Here is a 24,027-nt window from a genome sequence, read left to right on the forward strand (position 1 = left end):
AAAGTACTTTGATTAGCATTTAATGGCCAGATAGTGTTTAGGTGTGACTTCTTACTGCCTGGGGGAAACCTTTGTTGAGAAGTGATTAGCTGTCCCTGATTGTTTCTTGCCTGGAGTTCCCCTGTGTTTGAGTTTTGTTCTTTATTTACCATTATAAATAATTTAAAAAACTCTAAAATTATTTTGGAAAAGTACTTTGATTAGCATTTAATGGCCAGATAGTGTTTAGGTGTGACTTCTTACTGCCTGGGGGAAACCTTTGTTGAGAAGTGATTAGCTGTCCCTGATTGTTTCTTGCCTGGAGTTCCCCTGTGTTTGAGTTTTGTTCTTTATTTACCATTATAAATAATTTAAAAACTCTAAAATTATTTTGGAAACGTACTTTGATTAGCATTTAACGGCCAGATAGTTTTTAGGCGTGGGGAAAACCTTTGTTGAGACGTGATTAGCTGTCCCTGATTGTTTCTTGTCTGGAGTTCCCCTGTGTTTGCGTTTTGTTCTTTCTTTACTATTATAAATAATTTAAAAACTCTAAAATTATGTTGGAAAAGTCATGTCTTTAATTGTGTGTGGAGGGTTTGGAGAGTGGAGGCTATCGTGAAATCCTTCTGGAGGGCATTCCAAAGCCAGGGGGCCACCACTGAGAAGGCCCTGTCTCTCGTCCCCACCAACTGAGCTTGAGACGGAGGTGGGACCGAGAGGAGGTCCTCTCTGGTAGATCTTAAAGCCTGCGCCGGTTCATAGAAGGAGATACGGTCTCGAAGATAGATTGGACTATAAGGGTCTAATTCTTATACATGGAAGCTTTTAAGCAGAGGCTGGATGGCCATCTGTCAGGGGTGATTTGAATGCAATATTCCTGCTTCTTGGCAGGGGGTTGGACTGGATGGCCCATGAGGTCTCTTCCAACTCTTTGATTCTATGATTCTATAAACTGTGGTATTTTTGTACCCAAATGTATCTTTTACTCAAGTCTTACTGGTTCTTTCAATGTTGGTCATTGAAGGGTCTGGAGAACAAGCCCTATGAGGAGCGGCTTAAGGAGCTGGGCATGTTTAGCCTGAAGAAGAGAAGGCTGAGAGGAGACATGGTAGCCATGTATAAATATGTGAGAGGAAGCCACAGGGAGGAGGAGGGAGCAAGCTTCCTTTCTGCTTCCTTGGAAACTAGGACGCAATGGAACAATGGCTTCAAACTACAAGAGAGGAGATTCCACCTGAACATGAGGAAGAACTTCCTGACTGTGAGAGCCGTTCAGCAGTGGAACTCTCTGCCCCGGAGTGTGGTGGAGGCTCCTTCTTTGGAAGCTTTTAAACAGGGGCTGGATGGCCATCTGTCAGGGGTGATTTGAATGCAGTATTCCTGCTTCTTGGCAGAATGGGGCTGGACTGGATGGCCCACCAGGTCTCTTCCAACTCTAGGATTCTATGATTCTATGACCGAAATAAAAGTGTTCATGAGACACAAACAGAGAAAGGCAAGACTACAAGTTCTAAGGCATCAGTTTAAAATTTATATAGTATACACATGAATACATGGCTTATTTCAGCACATTATGATATCCTAATGTAGGAAGAAGGTGCCTTTCACGAGCACTTTTTGCCGCCTTGGCTTACAAAAGGATTCTCCTAAAAGCAAAACTAATTGACTTGTGTTGACATTTCTTTGTTTCTGTGGTTCCTTCTATTTTTCCCCGTACGTTCTCCAGTCTCTTCTGGGCCACTCCTGAATGGAAACAGAAAGCGACAGAAGGCAATTTGTTATTTTTGTGCTCCAATGCCAAACAAGGACAGTGGCAATTGAAATGCCAACTTTTTCCAATTCCATTTCCAATTCCCCATTTTATGATGATGATGTTATTATTATTATTATTATTATTATTATTATTATTATTATTTGAAACACAACAAAATGAGTCCACAGCAGACACTCGGCTGGCTGTTGAATTGTATCACACGTCGGACATTTTATTCTCCATCTTCATCGCTATGATACTTCACCTTGTTGACGGGAAGCTTCCCACCGGAGTGGAAATCATCTATTGGACAGATGGCAAGCTATTCAACCTCAGCAGACTGAAAGCCAAAACCAAGGTTACAACAACATCTGTTATAGAACTCCAGTATGCTGATGACAATGTCGTCTGTGCGCATTCAGAAGATGATCTACAAGCCACTCTAAACACCTTCGCAGAAGCATACGAGAAGCCCGGCCTGTCATTGAACATCGAGAAAACCAAAGTGCGCCAAAACCAAGGTTACAACAACATCTGTTATAGAACTCCAGTATGCTGATGACAATGTCGTCTGTGCGCATTCAGAAGAAGATCTACAAGCCACTCTAAACACCTTTGCAGAAGCATACGAGAAGCTCGGCCTCTCATTAAACATTGAAAAAAACCAAAGTGCTGTTCCAGCAGACATCAGCCATCCCCTCTCCAATGCCAGAGATACAGCTTAATGGTGTCACATTAGAAAATGTTGACCATTTCCACTCCCTTGGCAGCCACCTCTCCACCAAAGTCAACATCGACACCGAATTACAACACTGCCTGAGCTCTGCGAGCGCAGCATTTTTCCGAATGAAGCAGAGAGTGTTTGAGGACCGGGACATCCGTAGGGATACCAAGGTGCTTGTCTATAAAGCTATTGTTCTCCCAACCCTGCTCTATGCCTGCGAAACGTGGACTGTCTACAGACGTCACATGCAACTCCTGGAACGATTCCATCAGCGCTGCCTCCAGAAAATCCTGCAAATCTCCTGGGAAGACAAGCGGACAAACGTCAGCGTGCTGGAAGAAGCAAAGACCACCAGCATTGAAGAAATGCTCCTCCGCCACCAACTCCGCTGGACCGGCCACATTGTCCAGATGCCTGACCACCGTCTCCCAAAGCAGTTGCTCTACTCCGAACTCAAGAACGGAAAGCGGAATGTTGTTGGGCAGGAAAAGAGATTTAAAGATGGGCTTAAAGACTCTGGCATAGACACTGAGAACTGGGAAGTCCTGGCCCTTGAGCGCTCCAGCTGGAGGTCAGCTGTGACCAGCAGTGCTGCAGAATTTGAGGAGGTACGAATGGAGGGTGAAAGAGAGAAACGTGCCAGGAGGAAGGCGCGTCAAGCCAACCCCGACCGGGACTGCCTTCCACATGGAAACCAATGACCTCACTGCGGAAGAAGATGCAGAGCAAGAAGAGGGCTCCACAGCCACATACGGACCCACAAAAATATTGGAAGACAATCATCCTCGGAAAGCGAGGGATCGCCTAAGAGAGTAAGACTTCCCAAGTGTCTAGGACTGTGTGATGTATCGGCAAATAATGTGTGCAGATCCCAGTAAAGTAGCTTATTATTATTATTATTATTATTATTATTAATAGTAGTATTAGTATTATTGTTATTGTTATTTTTCAACCTATATAGAGGTTGTAAGCAATAACACCAGTAATTATAAAAGTATAATAAAGGATATTATTTTACTGACACAAAAACACAGTAATGTCACCACTAACGAGATATACAGTATGTGCTGTATTTTGTATCACAAAATCACAAGTCAAACACTTCCCAAGCATTTAGAACTGTGTGATATTATTATTATTATTATTATTATTATTATTATTATTATTATTTGAAACATAACAAGATGAGTCCACAGCAGACACTCTGCTGGCTGTTGTATTGGATCACACATTGGACACTTCCCAAGTGTCTAGGGCTGTATGATGGATCAGCAAATAATGCATGCAGATCCCAGTAAGGTGGCCTTTTGCAGCTGGTAGATGGTAATTTTATCAGAGCCAATTGTGTTTAAGTGCAGGCCAAGGTCTTTAGGCACTGCACCCAGTGTGCCGATCACCACTGGGACCCCCTTGACTGGCTTGTGGCAGAGTCTTTGCAGTTCAATCTTTAAACCCTCATATCGTGTCAGCTTTTCCAGTTGTTTCTCTTCAATCCTACTGTCGGATGGGATTGCAACATCGACCATCCATACTTTGTTTTTTAACACAATGGTGAGGTCAGCAGTCTTGTGCTCCAAAACTCTGTCAGTCTGAATTCGGAAGTCCCAGAGTAGCTTGACGTGTTCATTTTCTGTAACTTTTCCCGGCTTGTGACCCTACCAGTTCTTTGTGGCAGGCTGATGGTGTTTGTGACAAGTTCCAGTGGATCATCTGATCAACAGTGTTGTGCCTCTGCTTGGAGTCTGTCTGTGCGATCTTCTTGTAGCAGCTGGGGATGGGATCTATTGTTTCACCTGCTTCCTTGCAGAGTCGACACTTGGGATCTGTTGTTGACTTTTCAATTCTGGCTTTGATGGCCTTGGTTCGAATGGCTTGTTCTTGGGCTGCCAGAATCAGGCCCTCCTTTGTCTGCTTTTTCAGAGTCCCATTGGTGAGCCACAGCCATGTTTTTTCCTTGTCCATTTGGCTCTCAATTTTCCCCAGGAACTGTCCATGGAGAGAGAGCCTTCTTTGGCCAGTTTTCTCTTCAGCTCTGGATTGTATTTTTACGGTATTCCCTCTTTGTCTTTTGCACTTTAAAGCAGTTTTCTACTCTTGACTTCCCTCAATGTTGGTTTTTGACTGCATTTCCCATCATCTGCTAGGACATGTTTCTCTTCTTCTACCGTTGGTTTCACTCCCAGAATCCCTCTGATGATGATGATGATGATATAATACATTGAAATAAAACTTTTTTTTTGCCAAAACTGGTACATTTTGCAGGAAAAACTTTTCTGCATAAAAACATCTTTTTTTCTCAGCACCCAGTTAAGTCCTGTGCCAAAATATAGGAATATTTTGTCTGCAAACCAAGTCACTAAAAATGGAGAAATTAACAAAATTTCAAACAATTAAGTTGCCTGCCAATGTATGGCAATGGTATGAATTTCGTGGGTTTTTTTCTCTCCAGTTTTTTCTTCTGAAATATCACCTGGGATTCACTGTTGGCCTCCCATCCAAGTACTAACCAGGGCTAACCCTGCTTAGCTTTCTTGTTTAGGTGGAATCTGGTGTTTGAAAGGAAGACATGGGCAAATTTGGGCCCTCCAGATGTTTTGGACTTCAACTCCCACAATTCCTAACAGCTGTAGGCTGTTAGGAATCGTGGGAGTTGAAGTCCAAAACACCTGGATGGCCAAAGTTTGCCCATGCCTGTTGTAAGGTATTCTTGTTAATCTAGTCTTGGATGCTGTTTTCTACAAGGCCACTAGAGGACGGTCATTCCTAATTATTATTTTTGATGACACTAAAGGTACTACTTGAAAGAATTACGGGAGAAAGTTCGTCTTCCCAAGAGATTTGCAGGATTTTTCGGAGGCAACGCTGATGGAAGCGTCCCAGGAGTTGCATGTGACATCTGTAGACAGTCCACGTTTCACAGGGTTGGGAGCACAATAGCTTTATAAACAAGCACCTTGGTCTCCCTACGGACGTCCCGGTCCTCAAACACCCTGTGATTCATTCAGAAAAAAGCTGCATTCACAGAGCTTAGGTGGTGTTGTATTTCAGCCTCAATATTGACATCTGTAGACAGTCCACGTTTCGCATATATAGCAGGGATGGGAGGACAATAGCTTTATAAACAAGCACCTTGGTTTCCTTACGAATGTCCTGGTCCTCAAACACTCTTGTGCTTCATTTGGAAAAAAGCTGCACTCACAGAGCTCAGGCGGTGTTGTATTTCAGCCTCAATGTTGACGTCTGTAGATAGTCCATGTTTCGCAAGCATATAGCAGGGTTGGGAGGACAATAGCTTTATAAACAAGCCCCTTGGTCTCCCTACAGATGTCCCGGTCCTCAAATACTCTCTGCTTCATTCGGAAAAAAGCTGCACTTGCAGAGCTCAAGTGGTGATGTATTTCAGCCTCAATGTTGACGTCTGTAGACAGTCCACGTTTCGCAGGGATTTATCAGGGTTAGGAGGACAATAGCTTTATAAACAAATCCCTTGGTCTCCCTATGGATGTCCCGGTTCTCAAACACTTTCTGCTTCATTCGGAAGAATGCTACACTCGCAGAGCTCAGGCAGTGTTGTATTTCAACCTCAATGTTGACGGCTGTAGACAGTCCACATTTCGCAGGCATTTAGCAGGATTGGGACGACAATAGCTTTATAAACAAGCTCCTTGGTATCCCTACGGATGTCCCGGTCCTCAAACATTCTGTCCTTCGTTTGGAAAAACGCTGCACTTGCAGAGCTCAGGCAGTGTTGTATTTCAGCCTCAATGTTGATGTCTGTAGACAGTCCATGTTTCGCACGCATATAGCAGGGTTCGTAGGACAATAGCTTTATAAACAAGCACCTTGGTCTACCTACGGATGTCCAGGTCCTCAAACACTCTCTGCTTCATTCGGGAAAAAGCTGCACTTGCAGAGCTCAAGTGGTGTTGTATTTCAGCCTCAATGTTGACATCTGTAGACAGTCCACGTTTCGCAGGCATATAGCAGGGTTGGGAGGGCAATAGCTTTACAAACAAGCCCCTTGGTCTCCCTGCGGATGTCCCGGGCCTCAAACTCTCTGTGCTTCATTCGGAAAAATGCTGCACTCGCAGAGCTCAGGCGGTGTTGTATTTCAGTGTCAATGTTGACTTTTGTGGAGAGGTGGCTGCCAAGGGAGTGAAAATGGTCCACATTTTCTAATGTTACACCATTAAGCTGTATTTCTGGCCTGAATTAACAACAAGAAAAGAACCAGTTCCTATCCAATCTTTGAAGCCAAGCAGGGTCAGCTCCGGCTTTAGTTCTTGAATGGAAACTGCAAATGAGTTTCAAACACACTCCGTTGATTCACAAAGGTCTGACTTCCAGATATTTTAGACTTTAGCTCCCAGAATTGGAGTGTATTGGTCAACTTGCCAAGGGTTCTGGGAGTTGAAGTTCAAAACCCCCAAAGTTTGGGGGTCAATGCTTTAGGCTATATATTAGAGGACAGAATGGGCCAAACCACCTCTGAGGATTCCTTATCCAAGAATACAACTGTACCCTTGGTTTGCTCCTGGTACGATAAATAAATAAATACAATCCAAGAATAAATCCAATCTTTATTAATGACTTAGATGAAGGGCTAGAAGGCATGATCATCAAGTTTGCAGACGACACCAAATTGGGAGGGAGAGCCAAGACTCCAGAGGACAGGAGCAGGATTCAAAGGGATCTTGACAGATTAGAGAGATGAAGGGCCAAAACTAACACAAAGAAGTTCAACAGGGACAAATGCAAGATACTCCACTTTGGCAGAAAAAACGAAATGCAAAGATACAGAATGGGGGACAATGCCTGGCTCGAGAGCAGTACGTGTGAAAAAGATCTTGAAGTTCTCGTGGACAACAAGTTAAACATGAGCCAACAATGTGATGTGGCGGCAAAAAAAGCCAATGGGATTTTGGCCTGCATCAAGAGGAGCCTAGTGTCTAGGTCCAGGGAACTCATGCTCCCCATGCTCTATTCCGCTTTGGTTAGACCACATCTGGAATATTGTGTCCAATTCTGGGCACCACAATTCAAGAGAGATATTGACAAGTTGGAATGTGTCCAGAGGAGGGCGACTAAAATGATCAAGGGTCTGGAGAACAAGCCCTATGAGGAGTGGCTTAAGGAGCTGGGCATGTTTAGCCTTAAGAAGAGAAGGCTAAGAGGAGACATGATAGCCATGTATAAATATGTGAGAGGAAGGAGGGAGCAAGCTTGTTTTCTGCTTCCTTGGAGACTAGGACGCAATGGAACAATGGCTTCAAACTACAAGAGAGGAGATTCCATCTGAACATGAGGAAGAACTTCCTGACTGTGAGAGCCATTCAGCAGTGGAACTCTCTGCCCCGGAGTGTGGTGGAGGCTCCTTCTTTGGAAGCTTTGAAACAGAGGCTGGATGGCCATCTGTCAGGGGTGATTTGAATGCAATATTCCTGCTTCTTGGCAGAATGGGGTTGGACTGGATGGCCCAAGAGGTCTCTTCCAACTCTTTGATTCTATGATTCTATGATTCTAAGAGCCCATAAATCCCATGGAATCATGGCAAGCGACACATAGAGATGTCTCTGGGTGCATCTCCACTGTCAAATTAATTCAGTTTGATACCACTTGAACTGCCATAGCTCAGTCTTAGTGAACCCTAGGAGATGTAGTTAGATGAGGCACTTGTACTCTTTGGCAGAGAAGGTGGAAGATCTTGTTAAACTACAACTCCCAGGATGCCATAGCATTGAGCCATGGCAGTTCAAGTGGTGTCAAACTGCATTCATTCTCCAGTGTAGATGTAGCCTTTGGATGAAGTGTTTATGGGAGGTGGTCAACGTACCATCCACAATGAAGCTATGGAGTCCTCTTGGGTCAAAGGACATGGTTGACAAGGTGATCCATTCAGCATCATCGGATCAGGCCTTCCAGCGCACATGCCTCCAAAATGGGTCCAGAATGCATCCGGTCATTAAAGCCCTGGAAATAAAAATAGTTATTATATGAAAGAGACAAGAGATAGTTCTGCTTGGTACAGAAGTGAAGGTGATAAGAGATATGGAAATAAATATGTGTTTGGCAAAAATGCCACCATCTTTCTCTCTTCTGCAATGCAATGTCTGTCAAAAACCATAACCTTGGTCTTGGAGTAATTTATTAGCATATATTCCTCTTGGCAGTAAGTACTGAAAGCCTTCAGAAGGTTTTTAAGACCCAACTGAGAGAGGGAGATGAGCACTAGATCGTCTGCATACATCTGTTGCACTCCAGAACAGGAAAAGCCCTCTGACTGTAAACACCACACCGTTGATTGAAAAACAATCCTTTTCTTGAAGATAATTAAAAAGCAGCAAGTACAAAAGCACTTAAAAGAAATAGGTAAATCCAATTAGGTAAGAAGATAAGCAGGAACAAAAATAGTCCAGAGTAAAGTTCAGCAAAGTCCGTAAAAACAAAGTCCACCCTTCTCTAATATAATTCAGAAAACCAAGAAACATTAATCCAAGGCATGAGTAGGCATTCATACGATCCAAGAATCCAAACCATGAAACAAGAAATACTTAGAATCATAGAATCATAGAATCATAGAGTTGGAAGAGACCTCATGGGCCATAATCCAGTCCACCCCCATTCTGCCAAGAAGCAGGAATATTGCATTCAAATCACCCCTGACAGATGGCCATCCAGCCTCTGCTTAAAAGCTTCCAAAGAAGGAGCCTCCACCACACTCCGGGGCAGAGAGTTCCACTGCTGAACGGCTCTCACAGTCAGGAAGTTCTTCCTAATGTTCAGATGGAATCTCCTCTCTTGTAGTTTGAAGCCATTGTTCCGTTGCGTCCTAGTCTCGAAGGAAGCAGAAAACAAGCTTGCTCCCTCCTCCTCCCTGTGGCTTCCTCTCACATATTTATACATGGCTATCATATCTCCTCTCAGCCTTCTCTTCTTCAGGCTAAACATGCCCAGTTCCCTAAGCCGCTCCTCATAGGGCTTGTTCTCCAGACCCTTGATCATTTGAGTCGCCCTCCTCTGGACACATTCCAGCTTGTCAATATCTCTCTTGAATTGTGGTGCCCAGAATTGGACACTTAGACAAGAATCTTCCAAGCAAGGCTTCCATACAACAAGGACAAGACTACATTTGATTCCAAATGATGCTTCATCTGACTATATTTCCCATACTTGGAACTTTTATCCTCTCGTTAAGCTATTCCACGCACTCAGGAATTGGTTTCGTTTTACTTGAGATCCCCTTATCTTTTTCTGTCGAAGCCTGGCAGAACGCCGAAGGCACTGTTCGGTCTGCCTGTTTTGACTAATTTCCTCTTGTCTATCTATTTGCTCATTGAGTCTCGCAGCTGGCCCAGTTACCCAGTTGTTTTCAAGCCCCAAATCCTGGGAACCCTCAGGTAGCAATTCAGGGAGTTCACCATCATCCCCACACCCTTCAGGGACATTCTCATGGGAAACTACACTTTGCACAGGGGTCTCCTGGTCCTTCTCTGCATCAGTATCATTAACCAAACCATTGCCATCTTGAAATTCATTAGCATTACTTCCAACATCCAAAGCACCCTGATCCTGAAACACAATCCCAGGTTAAACTCCAACATCAGGATGAAAATCTTTCTGTTCTGATTACTGATGAAGGAGAATCAATTTTAGCTAAATGTGACACTAAATCATTCATATAGATCAGATATGGGCAACCTTGGGCCCTCCAGGTGTTTTGGACTCCAACTCCCACAATTCCTAACAGCCTACTGTTTGTTTGGAATTGTGGGAGTTGAAGTCCAAAACGCCAGAGTCCTTTGTCCCACCCTGGTCTTTCCACAGATATATAAACCACTTTTTCCTAGTTCCAACAGACCTCACTATCTCTGAGGATGCTTGCCATAGATGCAGGCGAAACGTCAGGAGAGAATGCTTCTAGAACATGGCCAGACAGCCTGAAAAAACCTACAACAACCCATAGCAGACATCATTTGTTCTCTCTCTCTCTTGTTATTGTGCTAATGAGTAAGTGCTATTGCAATGAATGAAACGTAAATAAAGATAAGAGCCGCTTGTTGAAGCAGAAACAACTGGCTGAAATCAGTTAATTGGATGATTAGCAAGTTGGCCAGCAAATTGCCTTAATACTTTTCCTGCATGGACTAGATGCCCTCTGGGGTCTCTTCCAACTCTATTCTATGGTTCTATAATTCCCTGTTTTACTCCCTGTGTTGACAGGTCTATGAAGACAGCCTATGATACTGTGAACCACTGCTGCCTCCTCCGGAGAAAAATGTATAATATCACAAAGGACGACCACCTCACCCTCCTCATAGGAAACCTGCTACCAAACAGGAGCTTTTTTGTTGAGTTCCCGGGCCAGAGAAGCAGATGGCGGAAACAGAAGAACGGCCTGCCTCAGGGGAGCGTGCTTGCTCCATCCATGTTCAACATCTACACAAATGACCAGCCACTGCCAGAAGGGACAGAGAGTTTCATCTATGCTGATGATCGTGCCATCACCACTCAAGCAGGGAGCTTTGAGATGGCTGAACAGAAGCTCTCTGAAGCTCTAGGTGATCTGACTGCCTATTACAGGGAAAACCAGCTGATCCCTAATCCATCTAAAACACAGACATCTGTCTGTTTCTTTGTTTTGTTCTGTTAGAAATGTAATACAATTGACTGGTTGCCCTGACACAACAAACAAACAAACAAATAAATAAACTCCCTGTGTTGTTGGAAAAGATTTGTCGGAGAACCCTTTCTGTCCTGCAATGCATGCTCACCTTCCAAGAGTTTGCCTTGAGTTTCCAGTTCCTTGGGATGGGGAAGACGGAATATACTGGGACGAGTGTGGACAGCACTCTTCATTCCAGGACAGGAACGGAATCTCAGCCCATAGAGTTCCAGTCTCTGCCTGTTTTCACCTACATCTCCGGTTCTGTTTGGCTGCAGCCTTGAGCATCTCTCTCCTTGGGTTGTCCTCCAATTCTTCACACTAATGCGGTGACCCTTCTTCCGGGTCGTGGCATCAGGCCTGGCGGTTGGAGCCGGACGGCCTCTTCTTGGCAATGCTGGGCACGATCCGGTGGGAGGCGGGAGAGGCCGGATTCCACCGGTGGGTCAACGCCGGGTCCAAAGTGTCCCATCGTCCCCGGTTGGAGAAGCCCTCTGGCCGCTCCTGCCCAGTAAAGCGGTGCAAGGAGGTCTGGCTGCGAGGAGAAGCACTGCACGCCCCGTACGCCTCTTGCACCATTCGTGTGGCTTGCACGGCCGCCAAGCGGACGGAAGGGTCCGGATCCTGGTGCAATTTGGAGAGGGCTAAAGGCCACAAGGGAGAGAAAATGGATCAGAAGTGGAGTCTGCACTGTGCAATGGATGCAGATGGACATCACTATGTGCCATGGCTCAATGCTATGGGCCTCCTCGTGGGGCATAAATAAACACAATAAATAATAATAATAATGCTACTAATAATAATAGCAACAATTTCCCACAAACTCCCTAAATCCTTATCAATCAACGTCCATAAATGTGTAAATGGATCATATCCCCTCTGTTCCCTTCCCCAAGTCAGGTTTCTCCTTGACTTTCCCACCACAAATAGATCTGAAACTATATTTTGGTGCTTGTTGTGCTACTTTGACTTACACAGTATGATCAGCTCTTTCTTCTCCGGAGTGATGGCGGCTGGCTCGGTGCTTTGGACAATGCAGCCTGGAAAGGACAGGAATTTGACTCGTTGGTCAAGGAGGTAACTATTATGGCTCCAAATATGACATATCAGGAACACACGTGCCAGATCCCATGATGTTAGCACCAAAGGTCTGTGTGTGGACTAGGCGTGAGCAAGCTTGGGCCCTCCCTCCAGATGTAGGCTGTTAGGAGAGGCAAAGAGAGTTCCGGAGGTCTAAAAAGCACAGATTTTTATTTCCAGCTGGGGCCCTGGAGTGGACTAGCGCCCAAAAGCAAACCAGAGCAAATGATAGAGGGACGGACTGTGGCTTTTATAGATTCCAGGTTCAAGCAAACAAAGAACATACGTCTACATACATTATCGTCACTCACTGCGTCATCATAGCATCAAATTCTACCTTCTAACATGCAAAAAGCATGTGTCTGTGTTTCTAAAGAGCAAGCATAGCTTCATCAACCAAGGGGCCCACTTGGACCTGTCAAGAAGCTCCTTCCTTAGAGCCTAGCTGTACCAGCCTGTGGCTCCTAGTACGAGCTTATCTCTCTCCTGGAATGTCCCCCTCCCTCTTGGCCGTGCCTGGGACGTAGCTTGTGTTTCCTATACAGAGAGAACTTGATTTCTCTATATATTTAAAGTACATGAAAGGCGTACGGCAAGGCTGCATACTCTCACCCAACCTTTTTAACTTGTATGCAGAACACATCATGCGATGTGCGGGGCTGGATGAATGCAAAGCTGGGGTGAAAATTGCTGGAAGAAACATTAACAACCTCAGATATGCAGATGACACCACTCTGATGGCCGAAAGCGAGGAGGAGCTGAGGAGCCTTCTAATCAAGGTGAAAGAAGAAAGCGCAAAAGCCGGGTTGCAGCTAAACGTCAAAAAAACCAAGATTATGGCAACAAGAATGATTGACAACTGGAAAATAGAGGGAGAAACCGTGGAGGCCGTGACAGACTTTGTATTTCTAGGTGCAAAGATTACTGCAGATGCAGACTGTAGCCAGGAAATCAGAAGACGCTTACTTCTTGGGAGGAGAGCAATGTCCAGTCTCGATAAAATAGTCAAGAGCAGAGACATCAGACTGGCAACAAAGATCCGCCTAGTCAAAGCCATGGTCTTCCCTGTAGTCACCTACGGATGTGAGAGCTGGACCTTAGGGAAGGCTGAGCGGAGGAAGATCGATGCTTTTGAGCTGTGGTGTTGGAGGAAAGTGCTGAGAGTGCCTTGGACTGCGAGAAGATCCAACCAGTCCATCCTCCAGGAAATAAAGCCCGACTGCTCACTGGAGGGAAAGATACTAGAGACAAAGTTGAAGTACTTTGGCCACATCATGAGGAGACAGGAAAGCCTAGAGAAGACAATTATGCTGGGGAAAGTGGAAGGCAAAAGGAAGAGGGGCCGACCAAGGGCAAGATGGATGGATGGCATCCTTGAAGTGACTGGACTGACCTTGAGGGAGCTGGGGGTGGTAACGGCCGACAGGGAGCTCTGGCGTGGGCTGGTCCATGAGGTCACGAAGAGTCGGAGACGACTGAACGAATGAACAACAACAACAACACATACAATTTATGCATAAATCAATAAATATCTATTTTTCCAATATCTCCTCATCAGTACCAGATCAAACTTCCGGGCCGTCTTCAAGAGCAGCCCCACATAGAGTGCATTGCAATAGTCCAATCTAGATGTAACCAAGCCATGGACCACCCTGGCCAAGTCAGACTTCACGGCGTATGGTACAGCTGGCGCATGAGTTTGAGTTGTGCAAAGGCCCTCCCGGCCACCGCCAACACCTGAGCATCAAGCGACAGCGTTGAGTCCAGGAGGACCCCCAAGCTACGGACCTGCGCCCTTAGGGGGAGTGTAACCCCATTGAGCACAGGTTGCCACCTAATACCCTGGTCGGCCCCACGACTGACCAGGAGGACCTGTCTGGTCTGGATTAAGCTTCAACCTGTTAGCCTTCATCTAGTCCATCACAGCTGTCAGGCAATGGTTCAAGGTCTGGGAGGCTTCCTTGGAGTTTGGTGGAAATGTGTAGTAGAGTTGGGTGTCATCTGCATACAGATGGCACCCAACTCCAGAACTCCGGATAACCTCACCCAGTGTTTTCATGTAGATATTAAAAAGCATGGGGGATAGAATGGAACCTTGCGGGACCCCACGGGTCCGAGCATGCATTCCCCAGCTTCACCAACTGGGAGTGACCTTCAGGAAGGTCTTAGAAATGGAGATGAGCACCAACCCCTAGAGTCAGACATGACTGGACTTAATGTCAGTGTGCTATCACACGCTGGGCCTGTGCATAAGGCTGTAGACAGGACATAAATTCTGTGTGCCCAACGGGACGCCGGGGCTGCCTCAGATTAAAGGCCTTTGGATTTCCTTAAAACAGAGTCTCTAGATTGCTCAAAGGTTCTACAAAGTTCCTTATTAATGAAAACAAACAGGTACTTTAAGGCTTTCTTAACAGTCTATTGGCTCTCTCTCAAGCTTGTCCACAGGAAACAGGCACTATCTTCATAACTGTAACTAATAGGGAAATCCTTAACTCCTAATCTGGGCAGTCTGTCTTTGCCTCTGTTGGCGTGGAGCCCCTGCACCCGGTACCAACTGCGTCTGGCTTCCGCGAGTGACCCTTACCAAGCAGAGCTTTGTAGACTTCCAGGGGAAAAAGAACTCAGGTTTCCATGATGGCTGACTGAAGTCCTTCAGCAAAGAAACTGTAGGGCTATATGATCCTCGTCCAAGCTGTGGGCTGTATATCTCCCCGGCCAAGCCGTAGAAGACGAAGCTTTCTACAGGAGCTCTTGGTATTATGTCCTGCATGGAAGGCTTCTCTGTGTGGACTGAACCCAAATTGGCTCCTATTCCCTCCAAAACCCAAAAAGGGGGCGGGACCAGGGAACCTAACTATAATTCATAGAATCATAGAATCCTAGAATCCAAGAGTTGGAAGAGACCTCCTGGGCCATCCAGTCCAACCCCATTCTGCCAAGAAGCAGGAATATTGCATTCAAATCACCCCTGACAGATGGCCATCCAGCCTCTGTTTAAAAGCTTCCAAAGAAGAAGCCTCCACCACACTCCGGGGCAGAGAGTTCCACTGCTGAACGGCTCTCACAGTCAGGAAGTTCTTCCTCATGTTCAGATGGAATCTCCTCTCTTGTTGTTAGAAGCCATTGTTCCGCGTCCTAGTCCTAGGTGGCTTGCCCTATGATTGCAGCCAAAAGAAGCCACCTATCTGCAGAGTCCCTCAAACTTAGGACTACAACAAACATTAAATGCAAAGCAAACAAAATTGTATCGGCACAGTCAGGGGACAACCTTTACCTTTTTACACTGCCAGATAATCTGGGATTAGATCCTGGGATATCAGGCAACGTAGATCCAGCCTTAGGAAACTAAATGCTTTTTATCTTACCAATAAAGATGGCGGCCGCTCTCCGGATGGAAACCTGGGGGCACTGAAGGTGATCCAAACACTGCAGCAAGACGGCCGGGATCGCCTTGACCTTCCACGACTAGCCATGCAAACAGAAAGGTACGGAAAAGGGTTATTTGTAGTCATGACTTACTTTCAGCTTGTTTCAGTGCACTTGATTAAAGGAACACAGAGGCAGGGGAAGAGCAGAGAGGAGCAGCAGAAACATGCATGGGTTGTTGTAGGTTTTTTCGGGCTGTCTGGCCATATTCTAGAGGCATTCTCTCCTGACGTTTCGCTTGCATCTGTGGCAAGCATCCTCAGAGGTTGTGAGGTCTGTTGGAACTAGGAAAGTGGGTTTATATACCTGTGGAATGACCAGGGTGGGACAAAGAACTCTTGTCTGTTGGAGCTAGGTGTGAATGTTTCAGCTGACCACCTTGATTAGCATTTGATGGCCTGGCAGTGGTTTGGTGTGGCTTGTTAGTGCCTGGGGCAATCTTTTGTTGAGAGGTGATTAGATGTCCCTGATTGTTTCCTCTCTGTTGTTTTGCTGTTGTTCAACAGAAAGGAGGAAACTATGAATACGAACAACATTTGGTTACCAGTATTAAAAAAAACCTCTAAAATTACAACAGCAAAACAACAGATTCAACGCTGTCGCTTGCCATGTTATTGTTCATTCGTTCAGTCGTCTCCGACTCTTCGTGACCTCATGGACCAGCCCACGCCAGAGCTCCCTGTCGGCTGTCACCACCCCCAGCTCCTTCAAGGTCAGCCCAGTCACTTCAAGGATGCCATCCATCCACCTTGCCCTTGGTCGGCCCCTCTTCCTTTTGCCTTCCACTTTCCCCAGCATCATTCCCTTCTCTAGGCTTTGCTGTCTCCTCATGATGTGGATCTTGGATCTTCTCGCAGTCCAAGGCACTCTAGATGCAGGCAAAATGTCAGGAGAGAATGCCAGAGCTGGTACCGCTGTACCAGAAGCTCCCGCTTTATTTGCCTTGTATTAAGTGTTTGCTTGCAGCCCAAGGCTTGGGATTTTGCAGAAGGGTGGCTTCCTGTGAAAGTTTGCAGTTATAGGGCAGGCCCCCTGTCCATCATCGTTAAGTTTGGTTCCGCCCCCCGTTCAGGATAATTGAGAAGGGAAGGGAGCCATTTTCAGTCAGTCTCAGCAAAGAAAGTCAATGTACAGGACATGTATAGATTTCTCCTGTACAAAGGCTTCAACCCTTAAGACTTCCCGGGGGAGAACAGTCTTAAGAGCATCTAAGACTAAAATGATCAAGGGTCTGGAGAACAAGCCCTATGAGGAGCGGCTTAGGGAACTGGGCATGTTTAGCCTGAAGAAGAGAAGGCTGAGAGGAGATATGATAGCCATGTATAAATATGTGAGAGGAAGCCACAGGGAGGAGGAGGGAGCAAGCTTGGTTTCTGCTTCCCTGGAGACTAGGACGCAATGGAACAATGGCTTCAAACTACAAGAGAGGAGATTCCATCTGAACATGAGGAAGAACTTCCTGACTGTGAGAGCCGTTCAGCAGTGGAACTCTCTGCCCCGGAGTGTGGTGGAGGCTCCTTCTTTGGAAGCTTTTAAGCAGAGGCTGGATGGCCATTTGTCAGGGGTGATTTGAATGCAATATTCCTGCTTCTTGGCAGAATGGGGTTGGACTGGATGGCCCAGGAGGTCTCTTCCAACTCTTTGATTCTATGATTCTATGATTCCCAGAGGTTCCCAGGCAAACAGCCTTACAGCCCTGAGGAATTTCGGAGGGAATAGCAGCTTTAAACATCAAGAACTCCAGCTAAGTGACGACAGGCCTACTGGTAGGTCCACTCGGTTTTGAGACGCAGTTCAGCCCGGTAGTGGATCCACATCAGTTAGGTTTAGGTTCACAGTTAGCCTGGGAGAAATTTGGAAAGGGATTTTCCTTTAGAGCAGTGGCTCTCAACCTTCCTAATGCCGCGACCCCTTAGTACAGTTCCTCATGTGGTGGTGACCCCCAACCATAACATTATTTTCGTTGCTACTTCATCACTGTCATTTTGCTACTGTTATGAATCGTAATGTAAATATCTGATATGCAGAATGTATTTTCATTCACTGGACCAAATTGGGCCCAAATACCCAATACGCCCAAATGTGAATACTGGTGTGGTTGGGGGGATTGATTTTGTCATTTGGGAATTGTAGTTGCTGGGATTTATAGTTCACCTACAATCAAAGAGTATTCTGAAGTTCACCAACAATGGAATTGAACCAAACTTGGCACACAGAACTCCCATGACCAAGAGGAAATACTGGGAGGGTCTGGTGGACATTGACCTTGAATTTTTGGAGTTGTAGTTCACCTACATCCAGAGAGCACTGTGGATTCAAACAATAATGGATCTAGACTAAACTTGGCACAAATACTCAATATCCCCAAATGTGAACACTGGTGGAGTCTGGGGAAAATAGACCTCAGCATTTAGGAGTTGTAGTTGCTGGAATTTATAGTTTACCCACAATGAAATAGCATTCTGAACCCCACCAACGATAGAATTGGACCAAACTTCCCACACAGAACCCCCATGACCAACAGAAAATACTATGTTTTCTGATGGTCTTTGGCGACCCCTCTGACACCCCCTCGCGACCCCCAAAGGGGTCCCGACCCCCAGGTTGAGAAACACTGCTTTAGAGTATAGGTAACAGTTAGAAGCCACCAGTTGCACAAAAGCCTGGAAGCATTTGTTTAACCTTTTGAAGACAAAAGACGTTTCTGTTGATTGTTCACCAATAAAAAGACTTTGTTATGTTTTACAAGCCCTCTAGAGACTGTTCATGGTGAAAATCCTTAAGAATTTCTCTTCGGGCCCCCTGGCTTCCCACTGGGCTAAAGTTGCACGTCCTGTTTTAAAGGCAATTCGTTTCAAGCCCAGCGCGCGACATAACAATGCCTCTAGACCAGTGGTTCTCAACCTCCCTAATGCCGTGACCCCTTAATACAATTCTCATGTTGTGGTGACCCCCAACCATAACATTTTTGTTGCGACTTCACAACTGTAATTTTGCTGCTGTTATGAATCATCATGTAAGTATCTGATATGCAGGATGTATTTACATTTACTGGACCAAATTCGGCACAAATGCCTGATATGCCCACATTTGAATTCTAGTGGGATTGAAGGGGAGATGGATGCTGTCGTTTGGGAGTTGTAGTTGCTGAGATTCATAGTTCACTTACAATCAATGAGCATTCTGAACTCCACCAACGACTGAATTGAACCAGTCTTGGCACACAGAATTCCTATGACCAACATTAAATACTGGAAGGGTTTGATAGGCATTGACCTTGAGTTTTGGAGTTGTAGTTCACCTTTATCCAGAGAGCACTGTGGACTCAAACAATGATGGATCTGGACCAAACTTGGCACGAATACTCAACATGCCCAAATGTGAATGCTGGAGGAGGTTAGAGAAAATAGACCTTGACATTTGGGAGTTGTAGTTGCTGGGATTTATAGTTCACCTACAATCAAAGAGCATTCTGAACTCCAACAATGGGAGAATTGGGCTATACTTTCTACACAGAACCCCCATGACCAATAGAAAACACTGTGTTTTCTGATGGTCTTTGGCGACCCCTCAGACACCCCCTCGCAACCCCCCCAGGAGTCCCGACCCCCAGGTTGAGAAACACTGCTCTAGAACATGGCCATATAGCCCGAAAAAACCTACAACAACCCAGTGATTCCGGCCATGAAAGCCTTCGACAGTACATAGAAACATGCATGCTGCAGATATCGTTTGTGTCTGTAATACAAATCCAGCTACTTTTTGGGGACCCTTGACACGTGATTCTGAGCTGCATCAGTAGGAATATATTGTGTCAAGATCGAGGGACGTTCTAGTCCAACTCTCTTCTCTTTGGTCAGACTTCCTCGCCTGGAATAATAGCCCTGTGTCCAGTTCTGGGCCAAGCAATTCCAGATGGAGATGGATAATGTGGAATACACTGAGAAGAAGGTGATCCAAATGGATGAGGACTTACGATTTGCCGGCAGAGGTTCTCTGCAATCTGGGGGTGGTCGTGCCATGCTTTTTTGCTGTGGATCTTCTTCGGAAGGGACCAACCCAAGAACCGAAAACACTTGGCGAGGGCATCCTGGCAATTCTGTAGCATGAAGGAGAAGAAGGAGGGGACCTTCAGGTTGGAGGCACAACAATGGCACAGTTACTGGTGTTGAATGGGATTTTGGCCTGCATCAATAGGAGCCTAGTGTCTAGATCTAAGGAAGTAATGCTCCCCATGCTCTATTCCGCTTTGGTTAGACCACATCTGGAATATTGTGTCCAATTCTGGGCACCACAATTCAAGAGAGATATTGACAAGCTGGAATGTGTCCAGAGGAGGGCGACTAAAATGACTAAAATGGGTCTGGAGAACAAGCCCTATGAGGAGCGGCTTAGGGAACTGGGCATGTTTAGCCTGAAGAAGAGAAGGCTGAGAGGAGATATGATAGCCATGTATAAATATGTGAGAGGAAGCCACAGGGAGGAGGAGGGAGCAAGCTTGTTTTCTGCTTCCTTGGGGATTAGGACGCGGAACAATGGCTTCAAGCTACAAGAGAGGAGATTCCATCTGAACCTGAGGAAGAACTTCCTGACTGTGAGAGCCGTTCAGCAGTGGAACTCTCTGCCCCGGAGTGTGGTGGAGGCTCCTTCTTTGGAAGCTTTTAAACAGAGGCTGGATGGCCATTTGTCAGGGGTGATTTGAATGCAATATTCCTGCTTCTTGGCAGAATGGGGTTGGACTGGATGGCCCATGAGGTCTCTTCCAACTCTTTGATTCTATGATTCTATGATTCTATGAAAGGGTCTTTGAGTGAAATTCAAGGGGTTGGATGAAATTAACAGCAAAAGAGAAACATACCCTTTCTCTGACTTAAAAGAGGGATATGGAAGAAAATGTTTTTAAGGAACAAGATGTGACATGTAGAGGTACAAGAAAGTACTTTCTTACACAGGATGTGTTGTGGTTAACTTCAAAGGTTGTAGTAAAGTGCAGAGTACAAGAAGGTACTTTCCATCAAAAGGTCAAGGGAGAGGGGCTGGAAAGAGAGTACTTTCCATGACAAAAAAAATTGTTTTCTTTTGTTAAAGGTTAAAATTGTTGATCTCACAGTAAAAGGTTAAAGTTGATGTCAGTGGTAAACTTCTCACACAGGGCAAACTTCTCACACAGAACCCCCATGACCAACAGAAAATACTTAAGGCCATCCAATCCAACTCCTTTCATGAGGGCAAGAACACGTAATCAAAGTCCTCCTGACAAAGAGCCATCCAGCCATACATAGATAGATATAGATATAGATAGATATGATTCACACACACACACAGAGATATAGTATTATAGATTTGAAAGGGACCCCTAAAGAAGGACAATTATATGTCGCATGTTCCAGAGTAGGGAAACCAGACACTCTCCACATGAACACTGACATAGAAACAACAAGGAATACTGTTGACCCACAAGCATAAAGGAATTACATATATTAGAAACCATTACTTTATTTACAATTTATCTATTTACAATTCTTATATTCCGCCCTTCTCCTCACCCCGCAGGGGACTCAGGGCGGATTACAGTCAACACATATATGGCAAACATTCAATGCCAGTTGACAAACAACATTTAACACACAAATACACCGAGGCTATTTAACTTTTTTCTGGCCGCCAGGAGAGTTGCTGCTTTTCATCGTCCATCAACGACACCGATGAAGTTCTTCCGCATTCCACATTCCCCGGAGTCTTCTTTCTTTATGGCCTCATAAATTAGTTAAATTTAGCCTCCCACACAAGGTGGTCCCTTATTTTCCTCCTTGACAGATGCAACTGTCTTTCGGGCTGCAAAGGTCGACAACGGGCTACACAATGGCTGGACACCCACTCCAGCCCGGGCTGGCTTTGAACTCATGACCTTTTGGTCAGAGTGATCTTAATGCAGCTGACACTCGGCCAGCTGCGCCACAATCCCGCATTATTTTCCAGATCACCAGACTGGGCCACAGCAACGCGTGGCAGGGTACAGCTAGTGAATTAATAAAGGGAGGGAAGAAAGAAAGAGAAGAAAGGGACAAGAAAGAAAAGAAAGAAAAACCGAGGGAAGATATATAAGGAAAAGCAAGGGAAGGAGGGAAAAGAAAAGAGAGAGGGAGAAGGTGTGTGAGGGAAAGAGGAGAAGGAAAGAAAGAGTTATGCCCACCGTGCCCACCGTGGGTTGCCAGAACTTTGCGAGATATGTCCAGTAGGCTTGGGTAACCACGGAAAAATTTGGTTCTAAACTAGTTTCGTTTTTAGGGGGCCCTTGCGTTTCGTTTTTTAAAAGAATTCCGAAATTTTCCTTTAAAAAAGTTTGAAATATACGAAATTTCGTAAAATTTCGAAGCAATTTCGAAACAATTACGAATCGATTCGTTAATGGCGGACGCGATTGCGCAATACGCTAAAAACCCCTCCAAATGGGAAAGAGGGAACTTCTGAAGCTTCCCTCTCCCTCTGTTGTTGACTGTTGGTGTGATAATTATATTTTTTTTTCACTGATTAAACAAACAACAACTATAAAACTTGCACCAGACATACGGAAATAATTACAAAACAATTTCGAAACAATTTCGAAACAATTTCGAAACAATTACGAATCGATTTCGAAACAATACGAAATAAATTGGAAAAATTGTTTCGATTTTTAATTACTTCTCACAGTAGTCCTGCATGGCTCAATATTGGATCGTAACTAATTCAAATACGAATTAATAATGAATTACGAAATTAACGAACGAAACCGCCCAAGCCTAATGTCCAGCTCAGAGCTGGAGAAGGGAGAAAGCAGGAAGGCAGCAGTCCTGATACACTACTAAACGAAACAAAACAAACAGACTGAGTGAATACCTCGAAGCCTGCCTCACCTTCACCACTTCGGGGTCTTCATCCTGCAAGTGAAGGAGCAGCGGGACCAGGCTTTGGGTCACCTGCTCTTGGATGAGGTATTTCTCCTTCCTCTTCACCACACCTGGCAGCTCCGCAAAGAGGGAGACGGCGCAATCACGGACCTTGGCGTCTGCCTGCGAACACATTGGAATACATTGGAACACATTGGAATACCATTGGAATACTTGGGATAGTATTAGAATACTTGGGATATCAGATCAATGCAGTTTGACACCACTTTAACTGCTATGGTCCAATATTATGGAATCATGGGATGTGTCACTTTGGGACCCCCAAAGGCTATCTAATCCAGCCCCCTTGCCATCGAAGCAAGCACTCTCCATCTTACATTGCTGAATAAGGGAAGGAGTTTCTCGGCCAGGTTGACAAGGTCGTTCCTCTGCATGAATTTCAGAATGCTCTGAATGGCAAGGATGCTCTCCAAGGCCACCCTGGCATCCGTTTCTTCCAAACTGGACAACATGGTGGGCACCTGAGCCTTCACATCCTCCACCTACAAACAAGAAGCAGACGAGCATCAGTTCCTTTTTCATGTCCCAGTAACGAGGGCTGAGACGTATTCGGACAAAGACAAGGTGAGCCAAGACCATATTGATATGAATGGAAAACTAAAGCCTGGAGTGAACAAAATCTGGCTACCAGTATTAAAAAACTCAAAAATTACAACAGCACAGCAACAGAGAGGAAACAAGCAAGGACATCTAATCACCTCTCAACAAAGGTTTGCTCCAGGCACTGCCAGGCCATCAAATGCTAATCAAGGTGGTCAGTTGAAACATTCACACCTAGCTCCAGCAGACAAGCATCCTTTGTCCCATCCTGGTCATTCCAAACAAGGACATCTAATCACCTCTCAACAAAGGTTTGCTCCAGGCACTGCCAGGCCATCAAATGCTAATCAAGGTGGTCAGTTGAAACATTCACACCTAGCTCCAGCAGACAAGCGTCCTTTGTCCCACCCTGGTCATTCCACAGATATATAAACCCCTTTTTCCTAGTTCCAACAGACCTCACTACCTCTGAGGATGCTTGCCAGAGATGCAGGCGAAACGTCAGGAGAGAATGCCTCTAGAATATGGCCATATAGCCCGAAAAAACCTACAACAACCCTGTAAACAAATAGATAAATACAAAGAACTGTTCCCAATCGCAGGGGGAAATTTCTGCCAGGTTTCTGCACATGCCAAAATAATCTTCTAGGGAGTTATTTTGCACAGATCTATTTATTTATTTATTTATTTACAGTATTTATATTCTGCCCTTCTCACCCCACAAGGGACTCAGGGCAGATCACAATGTACATATACATGGCAAACATTCAATGCCATAGACTCACAACATATATAGACAGACACACAGAGGCTATTTAACATTCCAGCTTTTTCATGAGAGTATTCTGGCCACCGGGGGAGCTGTTGCTTCACCGTCCGTTTGTGACACTGATGAAGTACTTCCTCA

At 45.3% G+C, this 24,027-nt stretch overlaps 1 protein-coding gene across 1 annotated transcript in view; it reads right to left on the minus strand.

The window, feature by feature from the left end:
* Window positions 1–8,335, minus strand: part of LOC132770300 (short transient receptor potential channel 2-like) — a 53,764-nt gene extending 45,429 nt beyond the window's left edge. Inside the window, exon 1 of the mRNA XM_060767171.2 lies at window positions 8,293–8,335. Coding sequence (XP_060623154.2) covers window positions 8,293–8,335 — 43 coding nt within the window. The remainder of the gene's footprint in view (window positions 1–8,292) is intronic.
* Between the last annotated feature and the right edge of the window lie 15,692 nt (window positions 8,336–24,027).

The sequence above is a fragment of the Anolis sagrei genome, chromosome 3 (genome assembly GCF_037176765.1).
Source record: "Anolis sagrei isolate rAnoSag1 chromosome 3, rAnoSag1.mat, whole genome shotgun sequence".
Classification (NCBI taxonomy): Eukaryota; Metazoa; Chordata; class Lepidosauria; order Squamata; family Dactyloidae; genus Anolis; species Anolis sagrei.